At 40.2% G+C, this 18,398-nt stretch overlaps 1 protein-coding gene across 1 annotated transcript in view; it reads left to right on the top strand.

The window, feature by feature from the left end:
- mboat2.L (membrane bound O-acyltransferase domain containing 2 L homeolog) overlaps window positions 1–18,398 on the top strand; it is a gene marked incomplete in the record, with an annotated part of 107,084 nt that overhangs the window by 69,582 nt on the left and 19,104 nt on the right. Inside the window, 3 exon segments of the mRNA NM_001097001.1 lie at window positions 4,910–5,005; window positions 11,868–11,923; window positions 12,015–12,069. Coding sequence (NP_001090470.1) covers window positions 4,910–5,005; window positions 11,868–11,923; window positions 12,015–12,069 — 207 coding nt within the window.

Below are 18,398 nucleotides of genomic sequence, written 5' to 3'. Positions count from 1 at the left end.
GGAAAACAGTGAATAGATATCTGAAAAAACATTTGCGATATTTAGTAAGTGTAGTATTGCAAGAGTAATTTGTGAAAATGCCAAATGAAATCCTTTGGAGTAAATGGGAAGGTGAAATTACACTGCGGTTAAGGTGTTCTTAGCTTTGCAGTTGCTTTCCTTAGAGAAGCTCCTTTCCACTCTGCTACAACTGTTCTTCATACAAAAAGAAAGTCTCCCATGTTGACAGTTTTTTTGGACATCTCTTTAGAGATCCTTGGTCTGAGTATACCCTTTGTCTGAATTTACTCTAGGACTGAGTCTACCCTAGGTCCATGGCCTGACTCTACCCTAGATCTGAGTCCTTGGTATGAGTCTACCGTAGGTTGGAGTTCTTGGACTGACTCTACCTTAGGTCTGAGTTCTTGGTCTGAGTCTATCCTAGGTTCTAGTTATTGGTCTGAGTCTACCCTAGGTAGGAATCCTTGGTCTGAGTATACCCTTAGTCTGAGTTTACTCTAGGTCTGAGTCCTTGGTCTGAGTCTACCCTAAGTCTGAGTCATTGGCCTGAGTCTACCCTAGATCTGAGTCTATCGTAGATCTGAGTCCTTGGTCTGTGTCTACCCAAGGTTTGAGTCTATCGTAGATCTGAGTCCTTGGTCTGAGTCTACCCTAGGTCTGAGTCTACATTAGGTCTGAGTTTTGATGTTCCAAAATAGTAGAAAAAACACATTTGCCTTTACTCGATGCAGCTCTGTGTGCTATGGGCACATATGTGCTTGGAGACAACATAACATTACATTGTGAGGTTTAGACTATAATATACAGAGTTTTGCAGAGTCATATACAGTATGTGGTAGAATGATAAAAAAAGCTACTCTAAAGGCATGTTCATATAGCTCCAGTAATTGACCTTCATGTTATTGACTTTAGAGTCTCATCCCTTCATTGATTGTTTTTCCTACTGGCAATTTGGAAGCCCCAAACATCATTAGAGATCATATGAGGTGTTGTCATTTTTAAGAAATTGTGTCTTTTTAAATAAGTATCCCTCTACCATAGTCACTTTGTTCTTTCCACTTTTCATACTGGTGGTTGCACTTAAAGAGGTGGTTTGCTTTCACAAACGGATCATTTCCCACCACAACGAATGTGTTTTATTCTCTCCAAATATGTATATGTTAAAAGGAATTAGTTTTTCTGCTTTCATGGTCCCCAGTAGCAGATTAGTCCTTCAGATGACTGACTTTCTATTACAATTTGACACACGGATACATTTCTCGGCAACCTCAGCCCCTACTGAACATGCTCCTTGACCTTTGCTAAAACGGCTGATACAACCCATACATTTTTACTGCATTTCACTGCTGAGACGTGTATCTACTCCTGTATCAAATATTTCCAGTTTAGAAAGTGACATGGTTTATATGAGAGAGTTAGGAAGTACAATAAATTAATTTTAACATTTTAATTGTATTCTGTAAAACACAGAATAGAGAATGGAACTGAAAATGTCATCATTGACAGGCTATGATTTTTGTGAAGGCACCCTGCCCCTTTAACTCAGTGGGAGCATTCCAGACACTCGCAAATATTATAGTTTATTGTATCTTTTACTTTGAACTTTACTTGTATGTGTCTGTAACTGATAACAGGAGCCACTACGGATATTGTACTTTCTCCTGGTTCCACATCGACATGCCAAATCAGGGGCGTAACTACAGAGGAACCAGACCCTGCAGCTACAAGAGGGCCCATATATTGGTAAAACATATATTGGGGCCCTAAAATTCTAGTTACGCCACTGTGCCAAATCTATAACCCTCAAACTTTCCTGTATTTGAGCTCTGAGCCAATCAGTATCTCTGCTGCTCCCCGTATGAGCCCTGCACTGGGGAATTCTGCATTAATGCCCCACTAATTCTCTTTAACATTCTCTCTGTGCCAAATAGAAAATAGAGCAAAACCCATTTTCAGCTTTTCTATTAGGGAACAATGGCAGAATGTGTGGAATCCGCGCTGCCGGGATTCATGACATTCTAACAAGCCTTGTTACCATGGCATCTTGGAATTATGGAGTTTTACAAATATACATTAGAATCACTCTGGCTTACATTAAGCTATAATTGTATTGCAAGGGCCTTCGTCTTGTTCAAAGGGCATTTCCATAATCCTAAATGAAGACACAAGCAAATAGAATATGGCTATTAGAAATGGCAATTAGGGTAAGCTTTGTGTTTAACCCATGGATGGATAGAAGGACTTTTAAACTCTGCACCCAGTGGGGTCGCCTTTCCCTGAAAACTATACCCCCTAACAATGTAGGGCTCTATAAAAATATACTGCATAAAAAAGTTCATAAGTTAAACAAATGAACAAAGCGGATCAGCGCCTAGGGCAGTAGGGAAAACCAGAAAACAAAACAAATGATAGTGTAGGACGTTCAGGTTCCTCAAATAGCACCCTGTGTTGGAAAGAAGAGACCCTCTTGTGCAAGTTCTCCTTTAAATAAACCTTTCACTTCTCCAAACAGTGCACAAATGCTTTTTCTGGAAACCTTCACCAGTTTTGGGCAAAATGCCTACTTACAAGACAGTAGTTGTAAATATTGCATATAGTATTCAATTGCTTCACAGAACACCTTTAGGCTCCAACAGAAGGATACAAAAACCCCATAGCATAATACCATTTTCATTTTAAAAATAGAAAATCTCTTGAAACATTGCACTCACTCAGAGAGGGGATTTTGTCGGCGTTCGTTTCTCCCTCGTGGTTCTTCCCTGCAGCTCACTGTGACGTCACTCTGCCTGACGCGTTTCACTGAGCCAATCAGCTGCCTCTGAGGTAGCTGATTAGCTCAACGAAACGCGTCAGGGGGGGTGACATCATGGTGAGCTTCAGGGAAGAACCACGAGGTAGAAACGAACACCGGCAAAATCCCCTCTCTGGACCCTATTGGGAAACCTGCTAAAAGACTTACATGTAGGTGACTAACCTCATGGAAACAAATGTGAGTGCAATGTTTTAAAATATCTTTTTCTTAAAAATAAATCTGTACTATGCTACGGGATTTTTGTATCCTTCTGTTGGAGCCTAAGGGAGATTACTATTGAATACGACATGCAATATTTACAACTACTGTCTTGTAAGTAGGCATTTTGGCCAAAACTGGTGAAGGTTTCCGGAATAAGCATTTGTGCACTGTTTGGAGAAGTGAAAGGTTTCATTAAAGGGGAACTTGCACAAGAGAGCCTCTCCCTTCCAACACATGGTGCTATTTGAGGAACCTGAATGTATTACACTATATTTTCTGGTTTTTCTACTGCCCTAGGTGCTGATTTGTTGATTTGTGTGATTTTGTGTATAGCTAAGAGACTGATAAAGGATCGGCGAGAAAAAACAATCCAAAATGACAAACTTTTCTTATTTTTCCTATATTTATTTATAGTTCAAAAGCTAAACCCTGTTTCATGTAAATAAACTATTTTCATAAAAATATATCTTTTTAGTAGTATGCAGCATTGGGTAATCCTAAATAGAAAACTGCCATTTTAAAACATTAGGGCCACCCCCTGGGATCCTACGATTCATGGTGCACACAAACAAACCAATCAGACCATACATGTTAGGTCACATGAGCCAATTAACAGACAGAGTTCTTTTGCTTCCACACTTCTTCCTGTTACAGTTAGAGCTGCAGTATTTCAGGTCATGTGATCTCTGAGGCAGCACACAGACCATCACAGAATGGGGTCCTAAAGTAAATGATGTAAAAAGGCAATATTTACTTAAATATATATACCAGTTTGGTAAGATTCTTTAATTTGCCACTTAATTTGATATAAACTATCTGTTGCTTAAGTATTTATTTTGGGGGTATAGTTTTCCTTTAATAGTAAGGAGTTAAGACTGGCCTGTCTTGGTCAAAGCCCTATGGCAGATCCATAGAGGAGTTTTATTAGAGCGTTAGAGCGTCACACGTCAATGGTGATGACAGCTGGTTTCTATTCAAACTAATGGCAGAGGGCCAAGAATATATCCTGTGTACAATAAGACTAAAGGAGGCATACTCAACCATGGCTATGAACCCATATCACCTTGATCCCGTTTGCCTAATGTTGAGAGCATTAGTTTCAGTTTTGGATAATTACAAGGTAAGTCCACTCAACAGTTCTCATCAGCCAACCAGGAACTAAGACACAGCGCAGACAGCAATTACACTAGGTTTTTAGGCGATATACTATAGATATTAGACTTGCGGCTCTCCATGTACTTCACTTTATCCCTTTTCAAAAGAGCAAACAGATTTTTTTAAATTTAATTTTGAAATCTGACATGGGGCTAGACATATTGTCAGTTTCCCATCTGCCCCCAGTCATTTGACTTGTGCTCTGATTAACCTCAGTCACTCTTTACTGCTGTACTACAAGTTGGAGTGATATCAACCCCTCCCTTTCCCCCCCAGCAGCCTAACAACAGAACAATCGGAAAGGTAACCAGACAGCAGCTCCCTAACACAAGATAACCGCTCCCTGGTAGATATAAGAATATCACTCAATAGTAAAATCTATTTTCTAATAGACTTAAGGTATGAAGATCCAAATTACGATCCAAATTACGGAAAGATCCATTGTCTGGAACGCCCCAGGTCCTGAGGATTCTGGATAACAGGTCCTATACCTGTACCATCCTATCAAATGGTTCCTGAATGAAATAAGCAACATCCCATCACGTATAACAATTAGGTGTATTCTCCATAGACTCTTCATAATGACTGTGGAGGATAATGACTATGGAGAAGAGTTTCCATCTCAACCCTTTAAAGCTGTAGAATGATGCCAATAGATAGTGTGTCTATGCTTGAAAAGTCGTGTAGCTGCTGTGGAAGATGATGTAAATTTTAATTTCTAATTTGTTGTTTCTCTTTCAGATTCTGCTTTGTGTTTGCATTGGGATACCTCACTTTGTGCCAAATTGCAAGAGTCTATATTTTTGACTATGGACAGTATTCGGCCGATTTCTCTGGGTAAGTGCATCAGAGTTCAGATCAAGTACAACTACAACTACTATCTGTATTGGTATATGGTGCTACTTATTACACGCATGGCTATAAACAGACTTTTTCAGGTTTCTTCTCCTGTGAAAATACTGTAAGGGTAGGGGCAGACGGGCAGTTTCTGGGAGATTTAGTCGCCTGTCGACTAATCGCCTCTTCTGCGGGGCAACAATCTCCCCGAAATGCCTTCCGCCTGCTTGAATGAGAAAACGCCAGCGCAATGCACTCGCGGCGCTTCGATTTCCGAAATCGCCCTAAGTTGCCTCAAGAGGAAACTTCGGGCGATTTCGGAAATCGAAGCGCCGCGAGTACATTGCGCTGCCGTTTTCTCATTCAAGCAGGCTGAAGGCAGGAAGAAGGCAGTTCAGGAGATTGTTGCCCTGCAGAAGAGGCGATTAGTCGCCAGGCGACTAAATCTCCCCGAATCTGCCCATTTGCCCCTACCCTAAAGGGGTAGATTTATTTATGTGCAAAGTTTATCTTTGGAAGGCTCCTCCATAATTTCAGCAACCATTTCAGTTATTTCCTGGTGAATATGAGCATTTGTCAAAATGCTAAACTTTTTCTCGGTAAATGAACTCTGACGTATTTTCGCCAGCGGAAAATTTGTCAGTGCAAACGTTTTTAAGCAAATTTTCTCTAGCGTTACTTTCTTCCTTGAGAAACGTCTTTGTATGTCTTCTTATTAGTGATGGTGACATTTCTGGAAGTGGCCACTTATTACAAATGTCCAAGGAAGCAAAATAAAGACAAAAGAGATCCTTTAGTGTCCTAGACATGAGCCCACCCTAAAACAAATGTGTTATGAGATTCAAATGGTTAAAAAAAGTATAAATAATATATATTAATTAGTTACACCTTGGAAATATAATGCCACAACAATTATTCACCTGGGTGAAAATTCGCCCGGCAAAAACAGTGTTTTTTGAAACCCGACCCATACCCGCAACCCGAACCCGCTACCTGCAATTTGACCCACATGTTCCCGCTATGCGACCTGCAATAGGCCATCTAACCTTCCCCCCGGGACACACAAAACTGGAATTGATGTCACATTTGCCTGAAAGTGATGTCACTCTGGCTCAGAATCTTAGCAAAAGAATTAAAAAACTGGAAGAACCACAAGTAAGGATGGGAGGGATCAAGCCTGCAGCTTTGTTGGGTATCCAGCCGGATCACCTGTGGACTGCTCGCACGGCCAAGGAATCGGGTAATTTGTGCCTGAAACTCAACCACTTTGTGGGTATTCTGCCGGTACCCAACACGATGCAGGATGCTAGCTAGGGGTTAGTAAGGGATTTGTTGAGGACAGTGATCCCCAACCAGAAGCTTGTGAGCAACATGTTGCTCTCCAACCCCTTGGATGTTGCTCCCAGTGGCCTCAAAGCAGGTGCTTATTTTTGAATTCCAGACTTGGAGGCAAGTTTTGGTTGGATAAAAACCTGGTGCACTGCCAAACAGAGCCTCAATGTAGGTTTACAATCCACATAGGGGCTACCAAATGGCCAATCACAGCACTTATTTGGTACCCCAAGAACATTTTTCATGCTCCCTAATGCCTTTTTCTTCTGAATGTTGCTTACAAGTTCAAAAGGTTGGGGATTCCTGGTTAAGGATGATGTGCAGCAGAAACCCACAGCCTCTGAGTCTAACCACTATTCAAAGCTACCCAATGGCCTCTTACCTCTTCACAGACATCAGAGGGCGCTACTGAGGCTGGTTCGCTAGCATGAAGAGCACTCCTGGGCTCTCTTACATTTAGAAAGTGCATCTGGTATAAAATGGAAAGTTTGGCTCTTAAAGTTATCTAAAGTTAGAGAAAGTTGTTTTTAAGGAAAAAAGTCAGTCCTTTAGGGTTACTCTCGCCTGCCGATCTTTCCACAGTCTCTCGGCCGTATCCAAAATATCCAGAAAAAAGTATGTAGATTAGCGCCTATGGCAATGAAGAAAGTAGAAACCCAAAATTGTGCAGCAAGTTTAAATATTGCGAAGGCACACGTTGTTGAAAATGTTCACTTAAGTGTACTTCCCCTTTAAATTCTCTGTTAGTAGTGATATATGCATTCAGTTCTTTACATCCAATCAGTTTCCACTACCATATGGCCAAATTTCCTACTATGCCCTTATTTTTACTGTTGCTAGGTCTGCTTCTTTTACTCCCATGCAGAGAAATCCAAATCCAAATAGTGGAACACCATTTATTTAGATAAAAATACTTTAAAACAAAATTTTCACTCACATTTGGTTGTTTGAAGTCAATCACACACATATGTACAGAAATATCACAGGTTGTTTATGCTTGTGGAGGGACCCTGCCGGCCTGTGTGTTCCCCTTGTGGCTTCCCCTGCGATCGGGCGTGACGTCACTTCCTGCCTGACGCGTTTCGCCTACCAATGGGCTTCCTCAGAGGAAATTTTATTTAAAGTATCACCATCTGTGTATTAGGTTGGGCACAGATGGTGAGGATCAGACCTGGATCACAATTGGTGTTTCAATTGATCCGACAGGTGTTCAGTTGGGTTGGGGTAAGTAAAGTGGGTTCCCCACCCATCTCTGAAAACCTATACTGTATGGACCTTATTTTATGCACGGGGGTAGGGCTTTTCCCAATCTAAAGCACAGAATTGTCAAGAATGTCATTGTATGATGTGGTGGCATCTTTGCTGGCAGTGACTGGTGTGGCTTAAAAGAGAACTAAAGCTTAACTAAAGAAGTAGCTAGAAATGTTGTACATTGTGTTTTGGGCTTCTGCACCAGCCCAAGGCAACCACAACCCTTTAGCAGTAAAGATCTGTGTCTCCAAAGATGCCCCAGTAGCTTCCCATCTTCTTTTCTGCTGATTTCTTCTTTTCTGCTGATTCACTGCACATGCTCAGAGCCCACTGAGCATGTGCAGTGCCACTGACCCTCCTAACATAATCCAAGATGGGAAACTCCTGTGACAACTTTGAAGCTCTGGATCATTACTACTAAACTAAATGCTGAACCTTTTGGCTGGTGCAATACGCTAATTATATATAATATTACATTTCTAGCCATATTCATTTTTATGGGTTAGTTCTCCTTTAAATAGCTAGATCGGATAGTTTGATGGGGGTGTCCACAAGCTATGGATCAAACAGTGTCGCATTGTTCATATTCATTCCATCCATGATTTAAATAACTCTGACTTCCTCAATCACAAGTCCCAGTTTGTTTTGAGTGTGTTTAAGGGAATATTGAGACTACTGACAAGGGTTCCAATAGCCTGTTAGAAAATAGATATTAACAGATATTGCAATAAATACGCCTAAACACTAACGCAAGCACTAGGAATTCCTGTCTGAATAAAATTCAAGCAATAAGGGACTGTGGTACATTTAATCTTGTGTTCAATTCCCACATGCTCCCTTTGTTAATTTAAACAAGTCACTCTATCTCTTTCAGAGTCAGGCAAGGGAAAACTTGTAAGCTCTTTGGATCTGCCTCAATCTGTCTATAACATTCCTTAACACAGCAAGGGGGAGAATTAGCAGTGCGTTTAGATTTAACAGTTAGTTCATAGGCATTTTATGAGCAGAGACAGAGCAGAATGCTTACGACCTGGGGTTTTCCAGATAACGGATCTTTCTTTAATTTGGATCTTCATACCTTAAGTCTACTAGAAAATCATGTAAACATTAAATAAACCCAATAGGCTGGTTCTGCTTCCAAAAATTATATCTTAGTTGGGATCAAGTACAAGCTACTGTTTAATTATTACAGAGAAAAAGGAAATCATTTTTAAAAATATGGATTATATATATTACATGGAGTCTATGGGAGACGACCTATATGTAATTTGGAGCTTTCTGGACAACGGGTTTCCAGATAATTAATCCCATACCTGTAATTATAACTAAGGCCAGTCTGTTCCCTACACTAAAACATTCTCTTCTTCCTATGACATGTAGGGGCAAATTTACTTATAGTCGTATATCCCTCGATATTCAACTGCCGAATTGAAATCCTTTGACATCGAAGTTGAAGGATTTACATAAAAATCGTTCGATAGAACGATTAAATCCTTCGAATCATTTGATTCAAAGGATTTTAATTCATCGATTGAACGATTTTTCTTCGACCCAAAAAAGCTTAGAAAGCCTATGGGGACCTTCCCCATAGGCTAACATTGACTTCGGTAGGTTTTAGGTGGCGAACTAGGGGGTCAAAGTTTTTTTTTTAAAGAGACAGTACTTCTACTATCGAATGGTCGAATAGTCGAACGATTTATAGTTGAAATTCAAAGTCATATTCGAAGGTCAAAGTAGCCCATTCGATGGTCGAAGTAGCCAAAAAAAACATTCGAAATTCAAAGTTTTTTTTATTCTATTCCTTCACTGGAGCTAAGTAAATGGGCCCCGTACAGTATCTTTCTGTTTTTTTCTAACAAGCAATCCCATTAATTGGTTTTTTTTTTTTTTGTATAGAATGATCAGAAAGTTTTCTTTTCTAATTTTTGTACGTCCTTTGAGAATAGACCTACAGTAAATGGGGGCAGAAAGTAAGAGGCCGAGTCTTATCACACAAACAAATTCATTGTGTGCTGAATAAACTCAGTTTGTAGCCACAAAATTACTTTTGTCAAGAATATTTACGTTATTTTGCTACCAGAAAATTATTATTTCTTGTTCAGAAATTGATATTTTGACCACAGAAATATGCATTCCCTATGTACACAACAGGGCTCATTTATGACCCCAACTTGTTCCAATCATCGACGCCGTTCATTAAAGGTGCTCACGTCCATAGATGCTCCTTGCATTTCCCTATAATTGCTCTATGAATCAATGTGTCCCTCCCACCACCTCCTCTGGATTGCACCTACACGTGTGCCTGTTGAACCCTAGAGCTACCACCACACAAAGGGGTTTATTTATCAAAGAGTGAAGTTAGAGATCACCGCAGTCCTCTAGAGGGAAATTCCTCCACTCTCCATTTATTTCTATGGGATTTTTCTATGGGTGAAAGTGAAAGTTCATCCTTTGGTAAATACACCTTTTAAAATCCCATATAAATGAACGAGAAAAGAGAGGTGGAATTTCACTCTAGCGGACCGTGGCGATCTTTAACTTCACTCTTTGATAAATATACCCCTTAAGCTGAAGGTAAATCCAGGATTCGCTCTGTGGGCAATGTCAGTGGCTGCGGTGGAATGGATAATAACACCGTCATAATTACGCCCCACTATGACAACATTTTTAGGCAATTGCATTGTATTTATTTTAATGCAGTAGATGAAATAGTGAAGATTGCAACACTGCACTGGAAAATGCCACATTGTAGGTAAAAAATTTGGCAATATGGGTCCAGAGTGCGACTTCAAGGCCATGTCACAACCTCCTAGGGTTGCCACCTGTCTGGATTTGACCCGGACAGCTTGGTTTTAAAAGGGCCGCCTGGGTCAAGACAGTCTGCTCGATTTTCCAAATAAGTAAAATGGAACAGGATCTCTCCTGATTGACATGGCAATCATAGCCCCGCCCACATGCTGTAGCATGCCCCGCCCATAATGTCATTGAACTGCCCCTGTGATGTCATGACCTGGTCCACTGCCTGGATTGTGAGCCGCACAAAAGTGGCAACCCTACAACCCTACAACCTCCTGGGACCTGGGTCCTCCTCCCGACGTTCCCCCCCTGTGCGCCAGCGAGAGAGATAGTACGTGAGGTGGTCCAGGCAGGGGAACAGGTCTGGGTCGGGGGGCCCATAAGGGTCGGGGCCCACCAGGGTTTTCCCAGTTCAACTCTGTTTGTGTCTGAAATCACACTCTACTCACCGCGATTTGCTTTTGTAAAGGAGCCCTTATATATTTTGTGCTTTGTAAGCTTAATCTTGTGAGACAAAATCATTTTTGTGACCATAAAATGGGCTCACAGATGTGCCCACAATAGAAAGTTAATAATAAACTTAGAAACACAGAAAAAAACTGAATCAGAGCAGAAGCGCAGTGGCAGCATGAGAGAAAGTAATAACTAATAGACTTAATCATGTCCTGTTTTTAGAGGGACAGTCCCTCTTTTTGACAGCTCAACCTGCAGTCCCTCGTTTGTACTGGAAAGTCCCGTTTTTCTCTGCACTGAACAGCCAGAAAAAGAAACACAGTTTCTCACTTAATTGGCTTTTGGCAGAGAGCCCAGAACAGCCACAACAGAAATGTAACAATTCAAATGTATCTAGATAAGCGAATAAGTAATTGTAACAATATAAGATAACAGATCCCTTGGGAAAAGTTAGACTCACAGCTTAAAGGGCAATTCACCTTCATTAGCAAAACTAAAAACTGAAAAAAAAAAACAGAGAAATATGTTCAAACTTTTAAAACCTGCAAAATTTTATAAAATGAACATGGCCACAAAAACAGGCGTGGTCAAAAATATTTCGCTACGCTACGCGCGACAACTTTTTTGTCCTTCTTTTTATTTCCAAAATGTTGGGAGGTATGGACTTTAAATATTAATGTGCACCGTCGTCATGTGATTGTCTTGTTGTGAGAATCCCTGGTGATTATTTTAATACTCATCTCATAGAGCCTAATATGTATTCTGGCACCTGCTTATGGTATATGCTGAAGTAGCCCAGCCAAACCCTGCCTTCTTATTGTTCTTAATTATTTCGCCATTTTTTGCCCCCCAGATGCACCTCGGCAAGTCTGCATTATATTCCTATGGGGAAATTGTTTCATTATCATTACATTTGTCTGTATTGTAGATAAAGGGTCTGGTTTCAGTATATACAGTATATGTCAATAGCGTGGCATATCAATGATGCAATCTTACCTGTTGATTTCTTTTTATTTTGCTTTCCTCAAAGGCCAATGATGATTATGACACAGAAAATAACAAGCTTGGCTTTTGAGATTCGGGACGGTAAGACCACATTTACTTTTACAACGTTTGAATTCAAATAAAATCTTTCGCTGCCCCTTTCTAAAAACAAAATGTGTTATTTTTCTTTTAGGAATATTTTGTAAAGAAGAAGAGCTAACACTATCTCAAAGGAGACTGGCCGTTAGGTAAGATGGAATTATATTGCTTAAATAACAAGATTATATATTTAAGAACCACCTTTTGTATAATATATATATATACCGTATATATATATATATATATATATATATATATATATATATATATATATATATATATATATATATTTTATCCATAGATTGATTTGTAAAGGAATTTAAGAGACATTTTTTATTGCAAGACTAACATTTGATTAATGTGGGGCTGGGCTTTCCCTAAACCTCTCATTTCATCATCTGACCTTGAGCAGGAGGTGTAATAAATATTGCTTCCCTTAGCCTGCTGACAATTAGTATGGAGTATCATATACAAGTCTGAGATATGAACAACATGCCCTTTCTGGGGACACCAGTGATACATGAGCATTAGTTTCTCTAATCTATAACAAATTGTCTGGCTCTTTCTTACATTTTTCGCCCTTATTCTATTGTGTGCGCGGCCCTCGGATCATATTCGCCAGCGAGCGAGCTCCAGCTGGGAAGAGTAAATGAAAGAATGAGCACTAAGTGTATGATTTAGTCACAGTGTACAGCACAAGCTCATTGTGCATTCAAAGAGGTGGCTTCTGGATTCCGTACTGTGAATTTCAATGACTGCTCCATAAATACCAAAGCTGCTGGAATTGATTCCCGAAAAAGCACATTACAGGCTGGAAATTTTGTAAAGAAAATCCCACAAACTCTGAAAGGCTCACAGTATTCATGCGCAGCTTTAGAAAAGTGCAGCTTGTGCAAACTTTATTTCTTGAAAGAGGATTTTCATTGAATGTGTGTTATGTCTAAGACAGGGTTCCTTAAAGGAGAATTCAACCCGTAGTTTAAAAACCCCCTCCCCCCTACCCTGGGTAGACCGACCTCCCTCCTCCCCCCTAGCTTACCTGCCCCCCGAGGAAATGCCCCTAATTTTTTACTCACCCCTCCGTGCAGATTCTGGCCTCGAAGTTCACAGCAGCCATCTTCTTCTTCCCCGGTAATCTTCGTGTACTGACGGCATTTTAGGCGCATGGGTATTAAAACCAAATAATATATTTCATAGAAAATATTGATGTTAGAATAAAGTTACGAGACCCAAGTTGGGTCATAGTCTAGGTGCTAATGCCTGGAACCCCTTGCCAAGCTGAAGTGTGATACTACTTTTCAAATTAAAACATCATAGTCAGGTCAGAACTGAGGAGAAAAATAGCATTTTACACTTGGGGGTGCCAAAAGTTGGGTACCCCCAAGTGACTACTTTTACTTACCTGAAACCCCAGGCCGATGCTCCTATCAGCAGAAACTGCACCGGCCAGGGGTTCTTCTAGTGAGCACCATGGAGAGATCATCTTCCTGCTTCTTCGGGTCTTCTCATGGTTGCGCATGTGCAGTAGAGTGAAAAGCCGAACTTTAATGAAAAAGTTGGCTATTTCGTTCTACTGTGCATGCGTCTGCCCCGGGAAATTTGAAAACCCAAAGAAGCAGGAAGAGGATCTCTCTGTGGTGCTCGCTAGAAGAACCACGGGCTGGTGCGGTTTTCTGTTTATAGGAGCATCGGCCTGGGGTGTCAAGTAGTCACTTGAGGGTGCCTAACTTTTGGCACCCCAATTGCAAAATGCTATTCCTTCTCCTTTAAATCTAATGCACCAATTAAGTTAAGTGGTCCAGATGTGCATAACAAGGGGAAACACCCAACGTTAACCACAGAAGCCAGTTGATGCCTTTCATGAATACATGACCAAGTGCTATTCATAGAACCCATCAAGAAGCTTTTAACTGTGGTCTGAACAAAATTTGGAACTGCTTGTCTGTGGTCTGTTGGAAGTGCTCCTATTTTAGCTTTCCTTTTTGCTTCATTGTCAAGATTAGTTGTTGCATGTAATTTCAGAGGAGCTGGCAGATACAGTTTACTATTGTGTGTTTATGTCTTGAAGTTTAAAGTTCATTGTATGCACAGGTAAAATGGCTTATCTATAGCTCATTGCTTAGTACAGAAAATCTAGATGGTCCTTCTTTTTGGTGGGGGCAAATAAACAGTGTGGGCTTCTATATAATAAGTTTAAATTTCCTTACTTCCTGGATATCTACTGTACTTGCACATGAACTGCGTAAATAATCCATAATACCCTACCAAAGCAGTTAGCAAACGCTCTACACTCTCCTACCTGCTGAAACTTCAGATGTGGATTCCCCCTCTTCTTCATACATAGTAGCAAAAAGGTCCCACAAATGGATATATTTTTTGTAGTTTTATTCTTGGCCAGGATGGACCTCACTTCAGTAGAATCATCGAAGTATCAAGAGCAAGACTGATAACATTTGTTGTTGCTTGTTGTTTGCCATCTCTTGTTCTAAGCCCGTTGTTGATGGTACCAGTCTCACCCCCTTGCTGTATCTGAACTCCAGCTCCAGTTATGTCCACTCCACTGTAATTAAACCTATTGTAAAGATCTTTCTTCTGTTCTTCTACAATTCTCCTACTACGGATGATCATTATGGATGTTTGTTTCTGCTACCATGGGTTATATTCCTGGTAACTTTGGCACCAGACTGGTAGGAGAACACTTTAGCTATTTGAGTTATTATTGAAGTTCTTCTGATCTGGCCACAAATTGCTGCAAGCTAGCAGACAAGTACATCAATTGCATGTATTTGCTTAAAGGCATCCTGTCATCCAGCAGAATACTGCACTGAAATCCATTTCTCAAAAGAGCAAACAGATTTTTTTATATTCAATTTTGAAATCTTACATGGGGCTAGACATTTTGTCAATTTCCCAGCTGCCCCTGGTCATGTGAATTGTGCCTGCACTTTAGGAGAGAAATGCTTTCTGGCAGGCTGCTGTTTTTCCTTCTCAATGTAACTGAATGTGTCTCAGTGGGACATGGGTTTTTACTATTGAGTGTTGTTCTTAGATCTACCAGGCAGCTGTTATCTTGTGTTAGGGAGCTGTTATCTGGTTACCTTACCATTATTCTGTTGTTAGGCTGCTGGGGGGGTGATATCACTCCAACTTGCAGTACAGCAGTAAAGAGTGATTGAAGTTTATCAGAGCACAATTCACATGACTTGGGGCAGCTGGGAAATTAACAATATGTCTAGCCCCATGTCAGATTTCAAAATTTAATATAAAAAAATCTGTTTGCTCTTTTGAGAAATGGATTTCAGTGCAGAATTCTGCTGGAGCAGCACTATTAACTGATTCATTTTGAAAAAAATTGTTTCCCATGACAGTATCCCTTTAAATTGGGGGATACACCTATGTCCTATGTACATCCGATGCTGCAAAATATATAATTCTCAAAGCTGCTGGGAACTGCTCCCCCTCTGCATCTTTATCTGCTGCTGATACTGTGACCTACTCATTCCTACAGGTGTGATTATAGTTCAGCCTCATTAAGCTTCACATTGCGAGGCAATCTTAAATGTGGGCAGTAAGTGCATCATTTGTGTGATCAATCATTAGAGTCTGATGACTGATTAGGGCAAAGGTTCTCAGACGGGATCAGCTTTAATTGTAATCAGCATAAGATCTGTGCTCTTGGGACGTTATAAAGGTGTGACCAGTATTACAATGTTTTATGTATTTCCTGGATTAAAATATTTGCATCTGATATAGAAATGGTATATTTGTCATTGATATGGAGGGATATGAATCTGTTTCAGTTTTAATTGCAAATAAATGAGAAAGCTACTGACTTTATTTCCCACTGACAGTCTGATAATAATTATAGTCACTTATAACTGTTTGATGGTGTTTCTGGTACATACTAAGGTCGTCATTTTTAATAATGTTTTTTTTTGGCTGTGTGAGTGTTTCTTTCAGCCAAGTTGTCTCTAAAACAAGCCTGCATTAATAATCTAACCAAAATAGTTGGACGTTGCCAATAGCATTCTCATGTAAAATTCAGAAGAGACAATACCGGGCATTATTTCAAAGACCTTCATCTGCCTCAAACCCAGCCAACAATCAAAAAAGGCTGAGACTCATGTGCTCTTTTGGAATATTAGCTCAAGGGGAGGCTACATGTAGCTGGGTCTAATCTGTCATTGGGTGCACACAGAGGTATTCTAGAATGTGATTGGAAGGAGAATAGCATCTGTATAATTGAAGGGGCAAGTAAAGACAGGATAATGTCCCCCCTGCTATCCGGATTCTCACAGTGGCTCAGATGGGATCGAGTATTTTTTAGAGAATGATACTTATCAATGTCTGTACAGCAAGATTGTGAAGTTTCCTATTTTTAAAGGCAGGTTTCTAGAAATGATGTCAAATTTGTGTTGTCGAGTTTCCAGGAGTGGGTGGAATTGACAATTAGTACAGCTGGTGTTCTAGGTCCCACAATACTATCTTATATTAGTCAAAAAGACAAATATACGTTAAAGAGAGTTCCTATGGCTTTCCACAATGTTGGGGCTCTGAACAGAGACTGTATAGTCTTGTTCCATGAAGTCTTTGCAGTGTTGCAATTGGTTGGGTTTATTATATGATATAACTCAATGGTTTACAGAAAGTGTTTTAGTTTGTTCATATCTTGCAATGGTAAAGCTTGCAGTTTCATTTTTCATCCACAGACACACAAATGTAGGTGCCTGGGTTGGTTATTATCCCAAAACTCTACTGATTGAGCAATACTAAGCCCTTTGCCATGGTGCTGCTCATGGGATTGGAAATTTGGGTTCTGAAATGTCTTCATCTCTGAAGGGTTTGCATGTACATAGAAAGAAGCTTTGTGTGTGTGTGATTTGTTCTTGCTGAAACGAGTGACCCTATGAATAAATTCTGCAAGTAACCGTCTTTGAATTCTCATTATTGCTTCATCGTGTCTTTTCACAATGGACCCAAGTCACCTGATCCTTTGTCATTCTTTTCTGCCATTGATTTTTCCCGACATGATGTATTTTCTAAGAACTCTGCTCAAAACACATTGATAGCTTTTTTACACGCTCATGTTTGCTTTGCTTAACTTGCTCCATATGGAATATAATTTGGTCCCAAGGCAACAAAGTTAGATTTCCTTAAGCAATCCTTTTTGATTATGCCATGTTTCACATCTTCCCCATATAATGGCACTGGGAATGAATACTGATCCTTTGGCAAGACTTAAGGTGGCCATAGACGTAACAAGATCTTTCCAAGAAAGATCGTTCGTTTCAATACACACGTGTATATAGGTAGATACACCGGGATATACAGGTAGATATACAGGTGGAAACAATAGAATTCTACCTGTATCTGACAATTCAGCACTAACAATGGCCGATGTTTGGGTACTTTCAAAGGCACCCGATCAAAATGTTCCGTCTAGAACAATCGACAAGCCAACCGATATTTAAGTCTTCTGCCAATATCGGTCGGCCCTTTTCCCACCATACTCCGAAATTTGTTTCGTACGATATTATCTGTGTGTCTATGGCCACCTTTACTTGTTCTTGAACCTTGGTCTGCTTGATGAACTATGTCGGCATTAACCTACTCAGCCACTGTGGGTTTTCAGAATGGATTTGAGTCAACGATCCTGATGGTCATGGGTTGCTCTCTTCCTGCTGATCTCCGCCCAACTCATATACATCAAGTGTTTTCAATCATTCAATTCAGGAGCTTTATAAGCCCATTGGAAGCAACTCCTTGTTGCTTGATTGGAAGCAGACCTGGGTTCGAGAACAGGTAAGTCCTGACATCCATATATGGAGGATGTAAATGGCACTTTGGAGTGTACCCATTGTGCATTTTATATCCTAGGATAGGCTGCATTAGATTTGTAACTAGAGAGATAGTTGATCATCTGGTAGGATCTTGATAAGTACATTTGTCATTTAAAGTGCATCAAAGAGATCTGTGTAACAAGGCATGATAAAAATTGATGAATAGATGCTTCAAGATAACACTCATATTATTTAGTCCCAGTTGTCTTGACAGTAAGTATAATTCTCAACTGAGTTTTGTGCAGAGATGCCAAGTCTTCTCAATGCCTAGTTATGAAAATGCCCAACCAGGCATACCCTGTACTGTAGGTGGCATGTGTGCCCAACAGATGGAGACCATAATATGGACCATACATAGAACAGTATGGCCACCTTTTTATTGTTCTGTTCATTTAGGCCATCCCAAACCATCGGAACAACAGGAAAGCAAGAGGAGCAGCAGTTCCAATTTACTTCTTTATCTGCCAATGCAGCTTTGACAGGCCAACCTGCCCAGTCGATGGTCCATAGAAAATGGTCAGGATAGTTTCATACTATTTTATCGGTGTATGAATGCCAGCTTTAGAGTTCAAAGGAAAATATAAAGTGCACTACCAATATTTTCATATTAGAGTACATGGTATATTTAAAAAGCCCAA

The sequence above is a fragment of the Xenopus laevis genome, chromosome 5S, assembly GCF_017654675.1.
Source record: "Xenopus laevis strain J_2021 chromosome 5S, Xenopus_laevis_v10.1, whole genome shotgun sequence".
NCBI classification, from domain to species: Eukaryota; Metazoa; Chordata; class Amphibia; order Anura; family Pipidae; genus Xenopus; species Xenopus laevis.
Note: the sequence above shows the minus strand (reverse complement) of the source record. Positions and strands in the feature narration are given on the sequence as shown.